At 39.4% G+C, this 19138-nt stretch overlaps 1 protein-coding gene across 2 annotated transcripts in view; it reads left to right on the forward strand.

Annotated features, from left to right (window-relative positions):
- RASSF3 (Ras association domain family member 3) overlaps positions 1 to 16478 on the forward strand; it is a 97757-nt gene extending 81279 nt beyond the window's left edge. For both annotated transcript variants that reach the window (XM_026070052.1, XM_026070053.1), the window contains 4 exons: positions 9633 to 9740; positions 11067 to 11334; positions 12424 to 12539; positions 13641 to 16478. In XM_026070052.1, coding sequence (XP_025925837.1) covers positions 9633 to 9740; positions 11067 to 11334; positions 12424 to 12539; positions 13641 to 13790 — 642 coding nt within the window. In that variant the 3' untranslated portion in view covers positions 13791 to 16478. The remainder of the gene's footprint in view (positions 1 to 9632; positions 9741 to 11066; positions 11335 to 12423; positions 12540 to 13640) is intronic.
- The last annotated feature ends 2660 nt before the right edge of the window (positions 16479 to 19138 follow it).

Below are 19138 nucleotides of genomic sequence, written 5' to 3' on the forward strand. Positions count from 1 at the left end.
CCCCCCCCCCCAGGAGAACAAATCCAAACAAAAATGGCTGTGGTTGGTGGAACTTCGACCATGTATAGACTGACTGTTTCTAACACACAACCTAAAGTGGAGGCTGGTAGAAAGTAGTTACCTTTTTCTTGATGTAAGCGGGTTTTGTCGGGTGTTTTTAAAAAAAAATAAAAAAAATTGATGACATAGTCCTTGAATCACTTAGACCAATGTTCACCTCCTGGGTTCGGCTACAGGAAAAAATGAAATTTGTACATAGTAAAGGTCCTGCACAATACCCAGCTTCTGCTTAGACAAGGCCCATGACTGAACTTGTCCCAGACTTGAGAAGTATTAGCAATACTCATGGGGCAAAAACTGCCTGTCATTTTCTTTGCTTAGCACGTGGCTTGCTCTTCCCACCTTATACTTCTCTAGGAACTGCTGGTTGGTTTCCAGTTCTGATTTTGATGCAAAATGGAGATAAACACATTTGAAAACCAGGGCATTTGTCTTTGCAAGCAACATTTTCCAGCTTTTTGTTAGACTGAGAGTGTTGAGTGCTTGCATTTCAGATTCACATCCAAGTGCTGTAGTATAATGAGACAGGATCCTAATATTACTGAAGTGTCTGATCACTGACTGGATGAGTAACTCGGGCTTCTGACAACACTTAACCTTCTTTTCAAGATATACTAATTAGATTTCTAGATAAAATCTTGTATAAGCTTGTTTCCTAATGAGATGGTCTGCTAAAAGCTAGATTTTGATGTGGAGGTTACAAAGAGGGTGCTAATCCATTTTACTTCATTAAGCCCCTTATCTATTTAAATAACCAGTTATCAAAACTCACATTCTTTCTGCAGGTGATACCTAAAGGAACTTATTATTTGGTTTTGGTTCTTAAATCTAGTTTAACTGAAATTTGCAAAACTGAAATTGATGTGAAATGTTACTTAAAATCATGTAATGCATTGCTGTTAAAATATATCAGAATATGAAAAAGACTACAAATCTGCCTACAACCTGCTGTGTCTTTGGGGATAAGATCTGATGCCAGGCCTCAGATACTGTTCTTCTTACAGTCGGTTTTCAGACTCTAAACAGATGACTGACTTTTTAAAACTGGGTCGCATGCCAGTAGTTAAAGTACAGCCATATAGGGTATGACAGGGTTTGTAACTAGGGGTTTTGAGAGGTGAGATCATGATAAACTTAACATTGCTGCTTAAGTTTCATTTAATGTCACCACCAATAGATTCCTTTTTCTAGCATTCATTTCACAATGCCTGCACATTAGCTGTGTTCATATTGTCTCTGTTGGAAGGAAAACAATTTGTTAAAAGGAATAAAGAGAAGTTAGTTAAAGTTTTTGGTGTGTTTCTCTGCTGCTTAAAAATACCATATAAACATGTGTGTTTACTTCAGGGAGGTCAGGACAGAAGATAACACTACTTCACTCTTTGTTATTCAGTGCTTTTGTAAGTATGCCAGACCACATGGTGTAGTCAGTAAAAACTGAAAATTGTCTGAAAGTAACAAATATTTATTTATTCATTGGAATGCCTGTACCTTGTAAAATTATGCCAGAAATGATATCCATGAGTAACTACCCCAGCTAGGGATTTTAGTTACAGATTTTCTGCACACCTGCAGTTTTCAGATGAAAAGCACCCAGGCTTTGATGCACCCATGTCATGAGTTCTGTCTGCAGTTCTGATCACCATGTCTCAAGAGGGACATGCTGGAGTTAGTTGCCCTTCACTAAAACGATCAAGAGCATGGAGCAGCTAGCTTAGGAGGAAAGACTAAAGAAGCTAGGGTTCTTCACTTTGGAGAGGAGAAAAACGGGTTATGATCATGGTTTAAAAAGTCACAGAGATGGTGGATAAGCTGAATGTGCAACTCAGGGTCACCACATCCTCCTGTCTTAGCATTAGGGGGCACCTGATGTACTTAATGGAAGTTACCTTCCTAGATTTTAAAACAGACAACAGTACTTCTATACCTATGCTGCAGTTGTGAATTTCTGGAACTGGCTGCCACAGGAGATGAGGAGATGGATGGTATCTGCAGGTTCAGAAAGGGCTTCTGTGCGTGCTTAGGCACCCAGTCCATAAATGGATAGTGAAGGGACTAGGCAGGGAGGTACCCACCACATTCCTGCTGCAGCAGTTGTGGATGCCAGGAACTAGGCTGCAGAAAGCAGACAGGCTCATGTGCTCTCTCTGAATAGCTGTCATTTCTGCTGCTGTCGGAGGCAGAATCCCAGGGTGGCCAGATCACGCACCTGACCCGCAGGGTGTTTCTTCCTGCCTGCCTCAGGAGCACGTGGTGCAGGTTGCTTTCCAGCTTGTGCAGGTTGCTCTCCAGCTTGTCCCGGCTGCCAAGGCCATCGCTTAAGGCTCAGGTGAGCCATGCCTGCTTCGATGTGTTACAGACTGCTTCCCTAGCCTGTATGCCATTGACTTGGGAGTGAAAACTGCATCACATGGAGTGCAAAAAAAAGAATTAAAGGAATTATTCTGCCCTCATCCATCCTGTCAGAAACTTACATTTTCCCTGACCCAAAGAACATCCTCAACCTGCTAAGGAGGACACAAATACTTCAGGCTGCACCCACAGGAGGAGGTGCAGAGCTTGGAGCTGCTTTTTTTTTCCCCAAGGCTTCTTAGCTAATATTCCCCTTTTTTATTTGTCTCTGCTATACCTTTTTGGCTACTGGTGTCTCTGAATGACCATTTGTGGATGGACGTTTCCAGTATCTTTATCTGATGATTCTCAGGCTTTCAAACAAAAGCAGGGTGCATCTTCTGGGGACTGACTCGCCCCGGGGTGGAAGGAGGAGTTGCAGTTGCTGACAAAGCTGCTCTGCTCTCAGGAGAGTTAGGATGAGGAAAAAGCAAGATGTTTGTTTCAAAATAATTTAATTGCAAGATTTCAATTTCTTTATGTCCTGTGGGAGTGCTGGCAGGTTGTAAGAACACAAAGCATTCTTTCTTGGGGAAGTAGCAATAACTTCATTGAGATCAGAGGTCCCTCTCTGCATTCTTCCTCTTGTGTTCTCTACTCCCAAAATTTTGGCTTTTTTGTGGTCATGATAGCACTATTAGTTATGTCATGTTTGCATTAAAGAAAGGATTTAAGTAAGATGCATTAGCTGTCTCTTTCTCTCTCTATATATATAGAGAGAGAGATTAGGCTGCATTTCTCATTTGTCAAAGTCTCAGCATCACCTGAAAAACAATTCTGGGTCACTACTTACAGCAAGATCAGGGCTGTTTTCATTGATATGACTGAGTCAAGGGTCACTTTGTGTGGGATGAATATGAAGCGTGAGGGCAGGGGGTAGGAACTGACAATGCTTAAAAGTTGGCTTGAAGCTCCCACAGGTCTTTGATTCCTTAGATTTCTTACAAAAACACTTTCATACATTCCTGGTATAGGTTTACCTTTCTATATCTTTACCTTTACTATATATCTAGAAGTTTTATAATAAAAGTAGGAGGTTAGATAGAGGAGAGAGACCTTCTTGTATCCCTCCTAAATAAAAGCCTGTAGTGGCAGTTTGGGGAAGCCATGCATCTGTCTCAAATCAGAGATCTTGAGGAAAATGGCCATCTCTTTTTGATGCTTGCGCAACTGTTTGCTAGCCTAGTTGCACAGCAGCTTGCTAGCTCTTTGGGTTAGCATGTTGTTACTGCACACAAGGCTGGACTTTGGCAGCAGTCGTGGGACTTGGACTTTATAAAAGTCCCAGATGTGGTGTGATTCTTCTTCTTTGGAACCACAACTTGATTTGCAGTTTATTTAAATTGTAATGCGTGTAGTTTTAGTTGTGTTCCTTGAGGATTCATACTGAACTAGCCTCTGGGGGCCTTGGGCTGTGCATAAGTATAAAAAGAGTGCCTTTTCTCTAAACATGTATGATACAATAAATGAGAGGTGCGGGGAGGGGGGACAGAGTGGATAAGAGGGGAAACATTTTTTGTTCTTTTTGTTGAGAGGAAGCTCAACTGTGAAGAGGTATTGCCTCATGAGTTTTAATGAAAGACCAGCTATTCCCCTTGGGGAAATGAAAACACTTGCCTCATTTCCCTCTCTCTGGCAGCTGTTGCTTAGGAATTTTGTGTAAGAATGAAATGCTGCTCTGGGTGACCTGAGGAATGGTTTTAATACAAATGGTCATCAGTGGTGTGTGCTATAAATGTTGGAAAGTACAGCATGATTTTCACAGGAAGTTAATAGCTTCGACCAGAACTGGTGTTTTGGACCTGAAGATAGCACCCACATGGGTTCTGATGCATTCAGCTGTCTTTTGAAGATTATTTTTGTCTTCTACATCTATGTTGGGCTGAGGAAATACCAGATAACATGAGAAACAGGGAATGGAAGGAAACCAAGAGTTCTGATGAGGAAAACACACTTTTTTAATTGGGCTGGGAGGCGGAAAGGATGACATCATGGCAGCCCTTACTGAGAACATTGTCTCGTGACACTTGGCGATGGGGAACCCATCTAAACCCACACCTAACTTGGTTTGAAGTTTTGAACAAAACATTGAAATGTTTGTGTGTTGTTTTATACAGAAACTTCCTTTTTCAAACACCAGCACCCAAAAGTGCCCTTGCTAAGTGTAGCAGCATCTGGGTCTGGAATGTGTCTGAGAGAAGAGGGCACAGTGTGGGCCACTGTGCTGCCTGCACGGATACTTCACTCTCCTCCAGTGATGTAAATGGGGATCTGTGCCTATGAAACTCATCACCAGCACTAACTCTTGAAGAAGGACTGTTGCAAAATCAGTATGTTGCATATTGTGCAAGGCACGCATGCTGGGCATTTAACAGGGAGTTGGGAGATGAATCCGCTGCCTCTGAGCTGGCATGGGAAGGACATGGCTGGCTGCATGTACAGTGCATCCTTGTGTGTCTGCCATGCACCGGCTGTGGGGAGCAGCGCTAGGGATCGTGGAGCGGTGTGTGGGTCACAGGAGTGCCTCAGTGGAAAAGGCTGCCTTTGACCTGTGGTCGCTGAGCACCATATGACGTAAAGTGACTTCTTTCACTAGACCAGGCAGAACTGTCACAGGAACAGATGATGCCACACATAGCTGTGAATAAATCTTACCTCTGAAGGGCCCCTTGCTCCCTCTAGCTTCATAAAACAGTCAAAAGGCTGGAGTAGCTGCTTTCTCAGTAGTCCTGCTCTGAGAAAGTGTGGTTTCAACCACTTAGCAGCCATTTCCAAACAGGGTGCTACAACTGTATTGAAATGCATGGTACAGATTAGTAAATTACTGCTGTTACTCTGTTATTGTATTGGATGGCTTGGGGTTTTCTACAGATAACAGATACCTCTACTGAGATAACAATGTGGAATTTGATCTGCTGAACCTAAGCAGAGTTAGCAGAGGACTTCCTTAAGTAGATGCTGTTATGAGGTGACTAATTCAACAGGAACAAAGAGAATTGTGGGAAACAAGATTTTTGCCAAATTTTCCCCTCTCCCGCCTTTTAAGTACACTGGTCAAAGAAGATTCATTTATTCATTTTAACTCAGAACATGGCTAGATAAAGCTGTAATGGCAAAAGTTAACTGCCACCGTATATTGAGAGCAATTCAGCTCCAAGGCTGTTGGGGAAAAGATGTATGCCATCTTGTCAGCAAGTTCATTTTGTGTGTTCTTAAAGTGTAATTAGGAAAACTAAAACACGCAGGTGCCTCAAATCTGGGTGTGGTATCTGGGTGCATGGTATTCACCGAGAGCAACTGACCTAGTGAATCATAGTGGTCTGAGGCTTTCTTGTTCATAATAAATTCAGTGAGATGTTTCTTCATTGGCTCTTTCTCCTGACGGCAGTCATGTAGCATTTATTCTCTGCTGTCTGTGTGACAGCAGTGTGATTCTTTATAGGCACAGGTGTCTAGCTAGCGAGGAGTTTTCATTTGCTTGGTTGAAGCATATCCTGATATGCATGCAGCTGGAGTTTTCTGAGGTTTTGTTTGGGAGTGGGGAGAATATCCCTAGATTCACTCATAGAGTTGTCATAGTTGTTGTTTCCTGTTGGGATGGAGTCACTTTTCCTTTCTTGTGACAGATATCCTCCACTGTTAAGTCACAATGTGGGGTCTTGATGGTCAGGGATGATGAATGGAGGTGAAAATGATGATTGATGTAAACAGGGATTCTGTCTATTGTGTGTGGGTTCTTGCTTTTTTGTTTTTAAGGGGTGAGTCCGTTCTTAGAAATGCTAATGTTTTAATCCTGGTAGTTCTGCTGTTTGTGCCTCCCCCCCCCACCTTTTTTTTTTAATTTGGTTCAGATTTGCATGCTCTACATGCTGTTAAAATAATATTTGAGGCTTTGGTGGTTTAGAGAATGAGTTATAGCTACATTTGTTGCCAGTATACTACAGAATGAAGTTCCCTAAGCTGTTGCATAAACAGGGGTCTGCATTTTCTCTGTGCTAAACTAGACTTTGGCAGAATCCCCTGGCCTCTGCTGTTGATGCAGGATGCCAGAAATTCCCATGGTATGTTCAATCAGGCAGTCACATCGGGCTAAAGGAAGGGATGATGGTGCCCCCAGCAGTGCCGGATGATGGGCAGTTCAGTGGCTGAGCCCCACCTGAGGAGGTGGGTGTTATTCTGAACCTCAGCAGGCCCATTCCCTGTCTCCCTCACTGCTGGCCTGGTGGAGCTACTGCCTCCAGCCTACCACCACCGTGTGCTGTCACCTTGCTCTCCCGTGTTCCCATCAGCTCCAGCAGCCTCAAAACCACTCTTGCGAATGCATTTGGCTCCATCAGGAGCCTATTTAGTGTTTGGCTCTGTACCCTCCAATGCACATTACAGAAGTACCGAGAGGTCGTCCAGCAGAAATGAACTGTCTTAGGCATCGTGCTTGGGCTTCACTCGTAGTGCCTGCTTCCCTGGCAGTCCACAGGACTAGTTGGATCACAGTGGGTCATATCTGTTCTTACCTAAGCAAGTTTCTATTACTTTGTTAGAAAATGTAACTTTTTTGAAGCAGAAACATGTATGATAACTCTTGTATATGAAAATAGGAGGAGTAAGTTACTTGCTGTCTGTTCATACTTACTAAATTGTTTACCAAATTTTCTTTTTTTTTTTTTTATGTGGACAGGGTGTTTTCTAGCTGTCAGCCTTGTGAACTTACCCTGTGCCATTAAAGACAAGAGGTTCTTTTTGTTAATCTCCAGTTAATAAAAGTTATTTTTGCCTGATTAAACCTGGAGATGTACAAAAGCTAATGAGATGTTCTTGAAACACAGGTTGAGGCTTTATGCATGGGAAAGGTGGTCAGTGTTTTGTTCCTCTTTCCTGGTTAGTGGTTTCTGTTGATGATAATGGATGTTGTGGATGACTTCAGTACTCATGATGACAGTCAGGAGGGTATGACAGTCAGCAGGTACCTTTCACTTACTCAGGAGGGTAGGTGAAAGGTACCTGCTTGAACAATCAGCAGTGGAATAATTATGGATACTCAAACTGAGGTGTCACTATTGGAAGTTCAGTGTCAGTAATACTAGCAGATTGGAGAGGCAAGAACTCCCCAACCTGCTCAAGTCTCAGGAAGATGAGTTTTGGCTGGCATTCATGTGGGAGGGCTTGGCTGCAGCTATAAAGACTAGGACCTTTCCAAGTGAGAGCTTGGATTCCTCAGTGCAATCTTACAGATGCTCTGACGCATTCTTATGGCCAGAGGATTGAAGATTGCTCAGTGTCCCTGCAGCATCCATTGCTAAGGTTTCCTCAACCCACCCCCACAACATTATTTGAAGTCAGCATTTAGAGTGCTCCCGTTTCTGGACTCTTACTGTGGATGTTTTAAGTGTGAAAACAGCAACAGCATTTACTTTAATTTTGGAGAAAAAAAATACTGCTTGGCTTGGTTTCTCTGTGCCTCTTTTCTTTTTATCTATTCAGCTGGCCCCAAATAGAATGCTACAAAGCTATAGGAGCCTCTCAGGAGATGAAGTGAAAAGTTCAGATGAAGCTGTATTTGCAGTTATTGTGGTAGTTCTGGGGAGTGGTGAAAAATAGAAGGATAAGAAAGCTTAATTTCTCTAGTGAGAAAGAAGACTTGGATTCTGAAAACATTTAGTGATTTGGTATTTTGTAATAGATTGGCAATGTGTGCTTGCGGTGGAGCTAGCTACTGTGCAAGATGCTACAGAATCACAGTAAGAGTTGTGCTTAAGGAATTAATTATGGAGTTTTATTTTGCAAGTATTCCTTTTTGCCTCAGTTTCCTAGTCTGTGACATAAAGCTATGCATTCTGAATGCAAACCCCCCCCCAGTATTTGTGCCCAGATAGGAATTCAGGGTTTCTGGCTTCCAGTTCTCCATTTGGACCACACCTGCCTTTTTATAGCTCTGGGAAAGTGAGCTCTAGCATATCATTTAGCAAAATACCATATAGGAAAAGCAAAACTAAGCTGAAAAAAGCTAAAACTAGCTGGTTTTAAATTAGGAGACAGAAACAATTTTTGCAGATTCTTTCCAACAAATGGAAACTTACAGTTCCACATCAGACATAGTTCCCCTGGTCTTTGGGGTCAGTTCTGGCAGACTGAAATGCCTTTGAGGTGCGCTGAGAGCTGTACAGGACTCGCTGTGGTTTTGGAGTGGCTGCTGCAGTCAAGGAAATCCTTTCTTAGGATGAGCTCCACTAGGATGTGCTTATAATGACAGACTGAAATGCTGTCACTTGGCAGTTTGTTCATACAGTGAATGTGTATTCCTGTGTTCAGATGTACCCTGAAGGCTTCAAGCCTCCCAAGTCTCCCTTTCTAAGTGATGTCTTAAATCATTAAAGCTGAGAGCTGAAACTCTTTCCTACTATATAAGGCATTTGTGCTAGTGGTAGAAACCAGAGTGTATTTATAACGCTAGTTTGCTGGAGTAATGTGGATTGGGAACAAATGTTTGTTTGGATAAAATTCAACTCCAGGAATTGGTTTTACTGCTGCATGTAAAATCTGTAGCAAGCTCATAAAAGCAGCAGTTGAAAAATCCAGTAGGGTCTTCCCCATTGAAAAAACATGAATTTGGCCTAATGTGGTATGACTAGAGACTTAACTTGTGACGGTTCACGTAGTAGTCAGTGACCGTGTGTGCAACATGCTGTCATGTTGGAATGGAGAGATGCTCCTACATTGTTGGCATACTTGGGGATTATTGGTGTCACTTGTTAATACGCACTGCTGTTCTTGTATATATTCTTTGTCTAGTTAGAAATATTTCACTGTTTGTGCCCTAAGTAATATTTCATGAAATTTGTAACTGTATTCTTAACAATATTGAATAGTATTGACATGAACAAATCCAGCCATGAAATGAACTGAGCTGTTTTACATACTGCTGATAAATATTTGAACGAAAACATCTGGCAAAAAATGACACAAGTGTTTTTGGGTGTGTTGATTTAACTGTCTCCATTCAGTCCCAGTGCTTCATTAGATTTGTCTGGCTTGTTAATCCTTTCTACTGCTGTACAGATAATTGCTGTATGTCGAGCCTCTGTGAAATAATTATCATTTGGACTAAGAATGTTCCTATCTAAAGCCATATGAATTGGTTTTTATTTTGTTTTCTAAGACTGCTGTCTTTGTTGTTGTTGTTGAAGGATGTTCAGAAGGAGAGAGAACCTCATGTTTATCTCAGTAAAGAAGAAGTTAAAGAGAAGATACAAAGTTATAACTCATCTGTCACTGATAAATTAAAGATGACCTTGGTAAGATTTGCATACAATTCCTGTAATTTATAATAGGAACATTGACTTGTAACTCTTTGTAGTGCATTATGAATCATTTTATTCTTAGCATCTTACATATGAAACTGTCTGTGGGTTAATGACTTTGTAGGCTCTTTCTTAGATCTGGAAATTAGATCTTGCATCTGAAATGTTTGTAATCCATTTAGGTCTTTTATATGGAATGAAAGAAACTGTAGTAAGAACAAATCTATATGTGATTTGAAATGTTAATGCACTTAAATTCACAGCTGACACTAAAATATAAATTTGTCAGGTGAAAACCTCTTAGCTGGTAAATATGAAGGTATCTTTACCCTTTTTGGATAACTAAATGTTTGGCAACATTTAGATGTTAAAGATGTTCAACCAATGAGAAAATTTAAAACATATAATATTAATTGTAGGAGGCTTGATTTGCAGAATAGACTTGCAGCTTTTCAGCATGATGAGACCTTTTTTTCCCTGCCTCCCCTCCCATATAACATGGAAAAATCTATATACACATTCCATTGTCTAAGGATTGTGGACTAGGTCTGGGACTCAGCTGAGCCTGCTCCAGACCATTCTAATAAAATTCACATTTACCTGCCTAGCAAACTGTAACTGAGTCTTTGTCTAGATTTTTCTGATGCTTTAGGTATAAACAAATTTAGAAAATCCATTATGTCCCAAACCATATAGGCACGACTGTCTGCTGAACAGATTTTTGTTATGTATTTTCATATGGTCAGGTCTTACTGTGTTAAACCCAGGTTGCCTAATGTCCTCTAGCTCAATTATGTTTGACCAGTTTTGCTATTTTCTTTTTCAGAAACAATTGGAATAAATAATTTGAAATGTTGATTAGATTAGCATTTATTCTGGTTGTCCTTGAATTGTAACAGGATTTGAGCATCTAAATCCCTTTAGTCTAATTTGACAAGCAGAGGTGAAATGTGGGGAGATAATTTCTGTATTTGCACATAAAATCGATGGTTAATAAGAAGCATTTGTGTGGTCTTTTCCGCTTCATGGTTCTTTCCCAATGTGAAAACTTATCACTGGTTCATAGTGCCTTTTGCTTGATCTTAAAAGTCTTAGAATTCACTTATGGTTATTAAAAGAGAAATTATTATTTGGCAGCAATAGCAGAAAGAATAAATGTCTGAATTAGTAAAACTGCATCTTTCCTATGGGATCTTATGTATTACAATGGTATTTTAATTGTTTACTGTGAACATTATATAATCAGTCTTCACCACTAAAAATATGTCATAATTGGTCATTATTAATTTTAACTGTTTGATACTTGTCTTCCTATTGTAGAGCTCGAATGGGATTTACACTGGCTTCATCAAAGTTCAGATGGAACTATGCAGACCTATCACTGTGCAGTCTTCCCTGAACCAAGGAAAATGTGCTCACAGCAATAACGAAACTGCTTTTTACTTGCCAAACGGCTATGTGAATACACTTCACATCAGCAGCACCAATACTGTTCGTGAAGTTATTGAGGCCTTGCTCAAAAAGTTTTTGGTGGCTGACAACCCTGCAAAGTTTGCACTTTATAAGCGCTGTCACAAGGAAGACCAAGGTAGAATATAAATTGTGGCATTTTGATGCTGGAGTGGTTAGGGTTGGGAGTTGTGTTACAGGAATGCTTGAAATAACCAGCGTGGAAGAATTTGGGTAAAAGAAGGTGACAATCTTGCTCTCTTCTTTCATATTCAGGCTGTCTCATCTGTTTCTTGTGAAAAGTAGTATGTGTACGAGTGTAAATGAATTGGGAGATACTTCATGGAGCTGAAGGCAGGAGTGCCCATTAAATCGTCTACACTGATCTCCTGTGCCTTGCAGTCCATTACATTTCACTTGAGATACCCCCTTGTTGAGCCCCAGGACTTGAGATAGACTAATATATTGCAGATTTGTGAGATTAAATTACATGACAGATTAGAAAGAGAAACTGTTATGTCATTAATACCTGAAATCCCTGCAGTGGTAGACAGCTGTTCAGGTGATTAGCATAACGGGCATGTGCCCAATCTTTGCATTGTGTTTGAAAGTACTACTTGGTGCATGTGACTCTCTCCCTGCACTGACTGGTGTTAAGTTTGGTATGTATTATGGTTGAAAATACCAGAAGATGCAAAAAATAATAATTTAGTGAAAAATGCATTTTGCTAACTTGATGTTCTTGCACTTAGAATCCAGCTTCTTCAATGGACATGGCCAGCAGTCAGCTGCTAAGACATTTCTGGCTGTCACTCATGCCAATCACATCAGGCAGGCAGAGTTGTCTTCTTTGTATATGAGATCTCAAGTGAAAAGGTTTCAGAATGGTGATACTACAGCTTTGATCTATAAAATGCTTATTTATAGCAACAGATATGTGTTGTATTTTCTTTTCTTTCCTGCCTGTAACAGGTAGGACTACAAGTCATTTCATTCGTATTTGAATGCACTGTTGCACCATCAGTGTTGTGCTCAGCTTCCCCTAAAACATTTTGTCCAAACATTTCTCTTAAAACATTTATCCAAAAACAGTGTGCAGAATGTGTAAATTTTGTGGCTGCAGATGCATGTCTTTTAAAATTTCTAACATTAGCTAGCATTAATCATTCAAAACACTTGAAACATATGATTTGTAAGGATGATAATTACTGTCATTCTTCTCCTGCAGTTTATACATGCAAGCTGTCAGACCGAGAACATCCACTCTACCTGCGTTTGGTGGCAGGCCCCACAACAGAAATGCTCAGTTTTGTTCTACGTGAGCATGAAACTGGAGAAGTTATGGTATGTTACGCTCATGCTTTGCTTTTTTGGGGGAGGGAGGAGTTGTTTCCATTCATGGATGAATGGACTTCCGTTTGATCTGTGCTCATGTGAGGGTCCATTTTTGCATACATATGCAGCATACACAATGGGGACATGTCAACCAAAAGCAACGATAAATCTGTTTATAGTTTACTTTTAAATTCTCAGCATGTCCTGATTGGTTAGTTACATATTTTAAAATAAATAAATAAAAAACTGTGCACAAAACTGTTTATTCATTTTTTTTCCCTTATAAATCCTTCTACCTCAGTAATCTGTAAAATGCCCACTGGATCAAACACATAATTTGGATCACAAAGATGTTAATGGTATTGAGTGTCAGGCTTTATTTAAAAATAAAATAATAACAATAATAAGGAAAACTCAATACAAAAGCTACTCAATATTTAATGCTTGAAGTTGGAATAGTTAAGAAAGATGAAATTTACTGCATCTGGAAGGGCAGTATCTGGTGCATTTTACATCATTTCTGTTTCACTAGTTGTCAAAACATGTAGAATAGAAACCTGTATATACACAAGATGTGGCCAGGTTGCAGGTTTCATAGGAAATTTCAATTTCCAAACACAGTTACGTTAGTTGTCATCTAGTTGGCTGTTGCAGACAGTGTAGGACCATGGTTACTAGTGTACAAATGAAATTACTTACAAAGTTCAAGGTTTTTGTTTCCTGTCTTTGGTATCAAGGAGCGTTCATCAATTTAAAAAGTAATTGCCTGCTAAGTAATGCCTTCAACTTGTTTTGTGTAGTACGTTAAAATGGTAGAAGGTTTTTTTTTTCTTCTCACAGTGTTTATTTTGTGCCTCTTGTAAATGCTTTATCCGTAGATAGACTGACCCATTGTTACTTGCAGAACAAAAAACAGTTTAAAAGAGAAAATATGTTTTCAGATCTGTGAGATTTGCAAAGAGGGTGTCTGATGTTGTTTCAGTTCTAAACAGTTTTGAGTGGCTAGGTTTTTGTTTAAACAAACAAATATTTTGTTTATACTGTATGTATAAATTAATCGTGTATTTCTTGTTCACCTCATTGATCTTTTTTTTTTCTTTTTCTTTCCAGTGGGAAGCTTTTAGTCTTCCTGAACTACAGAACTTCTTGCGTATACTGGACAAAGAGGAAGATGAGCAACTGCAAATCTTAAAGAAGCGTTATGCAGCTTACAGAGACAAACTTGAAGAAGCCCTTGGTGGGGTGTGGAAACCTGGTTAAAAGGGGGCCAAAGCACACTCAGGAAAAATGCACGCTACCAAATGCCATATAGCATGCCAAACCCAATGTACAAAGAGCAGCAAAGAGTAGTTTTCTTTATTCAGAAGACTGTTTTGTGATGCCAGGGTACCTGAATTTTGCTATAGACTTAGTTTCATAAGCCAGGTCACTTAGCATCTTGCACCCACAAGTAAGGGATTCTGCATGTTTGTACATCAGTTTGCAACCCTCTATGTGCCTAGAGAGTTTTCCAAGTTATCTTGGTGCAAGCTGTGAAACTGTAATCAATTTTTTAGGATGCTATGAAATAAGATTTTTTTTTTCTTCTTTGCTTTAATGGTAGCTTTACAAGTAAGGATGTGCAAATTGATCAGTTAAAAATGAATAAAACTGTCTGGATGAGAATCAGTTGGAGCACTATCTTTGAGATAAAATTGATTTGCACTACCTTTCTGTTTTCAAATAGTTACTGTATAATTTTTGAGAAAACTGTTATAGGTGGAAAACATATGAGATTTTATGGCTTGTTCTGTGAAATTTGTGGAAGGCTTTAAATTAGTCTTCCTGGAGAAGGTAAAGAGAAAGTTGAAAAGAAGGTGAGAGCTGAGGAAGGACTGTAACAGCTGACAAAGAAGGACTCGTTTTAAATGGAAATAGTATTTATATAGAGGAAAGTTAAAATACTAATTTTACAAGAGTAAAGTTTTAGGATGTTATAATATTGTGAATAAGTTTTTAGGGTTTTTTAAATTTCATAAATCCACACTGGAAAAGAAATAATTAATAGACATAATGGGAAGGAATGAGAGGGGAAAAATAAATAAGAATGGAAATGGAGCTGCACATACAGGTCATTATTGGAGAAGCCGTTTCCTAAATGCATGGGGGGGGGGGTTAGAAGTGCAGCAAAGACAGCAAGTGGCTGTTTACTTGAATTCTGAGATGCGGACAATGACTAGTCTCGGGTAGCTCCGTGAGAAGTATCCAGCTCATGGTAATGGAGTGTTTAGGTTCAAACTCTAACTACAGATGTGTTGGTCTTTATTGTAAGTCAGATCTTTCCTCTGGCTCAGTGATCCACTTTTAGGCTGGACAATTTAAAGTTATCATATTTGAAAGACAAAAATAGCTTCCTCTGCTTCCTTGTTTGCTAAAGGCTCAGTCGGGCAGAGAAAGTAGAATTTCTTATTCATGTTCCCAGCTTAGCATGAAATTAGAATTTATTAGCTGTGTTGGTGACTGAGCTTGCTAAAGTTTTGCTTTTAGTAATTCAGAGTTTTTTTCCTAATGGTTTTAAAATTCTTAATTAAACAACTGAATTACCAAATTCTGTAGACTGCTGATTTACTTGATTTAAAAGTAGGAAAAATGTAGCAAGAAAAAACTTTTTACTTTTCTGTAAATGTAATTGTTGTTTTTTCAGAGTTATTTATCTAAAGAAGCACGTTCAAAAGAAACCAAAGAAGTGGGTGTGCAATAGAAGCATGAGGCAGATTTGAGTAACTGATACCTTTAGTCATTATACCAGAAATGAAACTAATGAGTTAAAAAGAAATAGTGCTAAAGATTTAAGAGCAGCAGATTTTTTTTTTTTTATCTTAGGATGTTCTTTGTAAATTCCCAAGGAATTGTTAACACTTTGGTGACATCTAATGGATACTGTGTGAAACTCCAAGATGCTTCTGTTCTTCCTCTTAATTTGATGTAATTGTGCCTTTGTTTCCTTTCCTCAGTAACGGACTTTTTTAAAAAAACTCTTCAGTTTTGTTTCTTTTTTGCAGAAAGAATTTGAAAACTTAATGAGACAATCATAATGTGTTAAAGCGTTAAGAGAAATTAAAAGTAGGACTAACTATAAAGTATATATATGGCATATTTTGTTTGTTTTTTAATTTCACATGTAACATTGTAGTGCATGTGTGAGTTAGTAACATTATCTTCAAGTGAGACACTTTATAATGGTTCAGGGAATGCTTTTATGTTTTGTTAAAAGTTTGTTTTTTTATGAATACAGCAGCATGTTGATGCGTATTCTGTTAAGATCTACTTAATTTATGTATCTGTCCATAACTATGTAATCATTACATAATCACTGTTAATACTGAACCATTTGTTACTCAGATTTAAACACTGTTTGAGTCTAAAAGTGGAGTATATAAATATGTGAATTTTGTTTTTTTACTTGAATCAGTCTTTTTTCAGTCTTTTTAAGTGGGCACATTTGCATTTACTTAGCCAAAAACCTCAATCAGTGTTGTATGCACTACAAGTTTTGATTGGAGGGGGGAGGGGGAATGACCAAAACAAACTTATTATATTTTAATTTTCTCTTAGTCCACAGTTAATTATTGTAAGATGTCATGTGTGGGTTTTATTATTACTATTTTTTTTACACACTGGCGATTACAACAGTTTTAGTTTAAAAGAAATGGTCATGTCTGGCCAGTTTTTCTCTTTTTAATTTTAGCTTCAAATTAAACTATGAAAACTCTGTTGCAAAACTGTTTTCATTTCATTATATGATGGTACCAGAATGATTAAATGATATGGGGGGAAATGCAGGGAAACATTAAAATGTATGTCTTTTAAAAACAAACAAACATTAAACTATTTATAATTTTGACAAGTTTAGTTTTTATTTTTATAGGGAAGTTTGTATTCCCCTTAAAGTTATTACTGAAATGGCAAGTGATGGTTCCATTATTAAAGTTGAAGTTGGCAGTACTTTAGCTATGTGGTGTGTTTTTATTTTCCATGCTTTACTCTGTTATCTGAAGTTTGCGTTGTCATCACTTCAATACTGAATGAGACTTCCTCATAACAGTAAATCATGTAATGAGATACAGCTTGCCTTAAGTATAAACTAAGGTTCATGTGGAACGACAGATAACTTCTAGTTAAATGTATGCAAGTGTCCTAATCATACTTGTATAGTGGAAGTACACAGTTGTATTTTAATTTAGCTCCTGATTTTGATAAAGAATAACCTTTAAAAACGTAACCAATCAATCTTACCAAATAAAACAAGAAAAAATAAATAACAGCTCCTGCAAGGACTCCCTAGTATTAACGTTCCTAGGAATAGGTATCTGGTGGTGGTAGTTATTAAAAACGATTTAAACAATTTCTTAGAGTCTGTAAAGAGTACACAGAACTGGCACATAGTTCAAAACTTAGCTTTTTTTCTGAAGAGCCGACCTGGAACACATGAGTAGTAGAAATACTTCCACTGGCATTTTCTTTAAAATTCAATAGGAAATGGCAGTTTTAATGAGACACTTTTCTGTGGTGCTTTTACAATTTGTGTTCCTAGAGTCAGAAAGTTGCAGTGCTTGTCAGACTTTCAGTTTTGCTATCCAAGTTGTTTGAAAGGGTAAATGAAGAGTACATAAAAAATAATTCATGTTCCTAAGGTACTATTTTAATACATGACTAAAACATGATCGAAGAAATTGTTTCCCTTTTTAAGCCCTGAATAGAGAGATTGATAAATGATCTTAAATATAAAATTGCAGAAGACAGCCTAAAATTTGTCCTGTAAAAATACTGTGAAAGCAGACTAGCTTTTAAAGTGTTACATACTTTTAATTTTGCAAAACAAAATATTAACCAGATAATAAAATCCATCCATACATGCATGTTTATGTGTGTGTGCGTGTACACGCACACACACACATCTCTCTCCACTCTCCCTAAGGCTAAACTGACATAACCCACTGATTTTAATCATGATTTAATAAAGCAGCAGAGGTAAAATACCTTTGGTTTGTTTGTTTGGAGATTCTTGTTTTGAGCCATAGTGTTAATGATACTAACTTTTACTGACTAAAATGACAATTAAAACTTGTTGCTTTTTAACACCGAACAGGTACTCTTCTGTCTAGCGGAGCAAATAACTCTGCACATCCCGTTGTAGAGCTTAGCCACATGCTTACTCAGATGCTTAATTTTACATTTAGAAAATGTATCCAAAATGAAGACTTAACAGAAAAGCACTTTAGAATTCATATAAAGTATTGGCCTCATTTTATCTGCTTCCTTGCTCCAGAAGAAGCTAATGTGGTTAATGGTCATATTCAAATGCCAAGAAACATTAGATGGCCTCATCTGTATATAAGAAATATTACCTTTAAAATTTACCTGCCTTTACCTGTGCGTGAAACCAGCTTGCCGCTGTTAGCCTACAGCATATCCATCAGGAAGTCTCCCGTGCTGAATGGGCGGAGAAGGAGCCCATCATTTTATTTAGTAATTTATTCCACTATCGGCTTTTTTAATTAAAAAAAAAAAGCCTTTTTTTCGTGCTTTTTCACCTCGCGCCCCGCCCCGCCGGTGGGAGGGTGCGGAGGCGAGTGGGCGCGGCCGCCGCCATGAGGGGGCGGGTGGCGGTTGGGGCGAGCAACGGCCGCTCCGGGGGCCACCTGCAGCGCTGGGGGCCGCCTCCCCGGGGCCCCTCCGACGACGGCTGGGGAGGGGGCGGGCATTAAATGCTCGCGCCTTCCCCAGCCGTCGTCAGAGGGGCCCCAGCCGCCCGCCCTGCCTGCGGCGATGCCGTGTCCCGCTGAGGCGGGAGAGGGGCCGCGGCGGCGCGTGATGGGAGGTGTCCCCCGGGCGAGCAGCAGGGGAAGTGGCGGCCGCGCAAGTAACGGAGTTTTGGGGGGGAGGGGGCTAACGGCAGTTATATAACGCTGGAAGCGTGACTTCGCACAAGAAATCTTGGGGGGTTTTTTGTTGGTGGTGGTGATTTAGTGACGGCATCAGCCCTCCGGGGATCAGATGGGCTCCAGTGCTGGGCAGAAAGGGACGGCCCTTTCCGTGGCAGGGAGCACTTAGGGAGTTGCTTTCGGTCTTAATTTTTAGCCGTGAGATTTTTTAACTTTTGAAAAAAAATGGACTCTGTTCTTCCCCGCTCAGCCTCCCTCTGTGTGCGCGTGGCTATGCAGTTGTTTTCTTTCCCTTCCAGATTCCCAGCATGGGGATTTCCAGTTGCGGTCATCACTACCTTTGCTAACATTTACTTTTTCCCGTCTCTTATTGATCTAGAACTATTCATGTAGGTTCCCCTGCTTAATTTTATTTCTCGTTCAATGGCATACTTGTGTTTGTCAGGAAATATCTGTGTTTTCAGAACTTTTCTTGTACTCTTCATCCTGCAGGGGCAAATAAAGCATGCTACATAAGTTCACATGCAAAAGAAATTGTGTGTCTCATAAAGTTAGAGAATAGGTGCACTTTTTTTAAGAAGTGAGTTTAAAGTAATGGTGACGAGTGCAGTATTCAGACAGACTGTTAGTAGATCTCAGTGAGACTAATGATTGGGAATAAAACTCATTCAGGATGATGGCAAT

The sequence above is a fragment of the Apteryx rowi genome, unplaced genomic scaffold (genome assembly GCF_003343035.1).
Source record: "Apteryx rowi isolate R43461 unplaced genomic scaffold, aptRow1 scaffold_302, whole genome shotgun sequence".
NCBI lineage: Eukaryota > Metazoa > Chordata > Aves > Apterygiformes > Apterygidae > Apteryx > Apteryx rowi.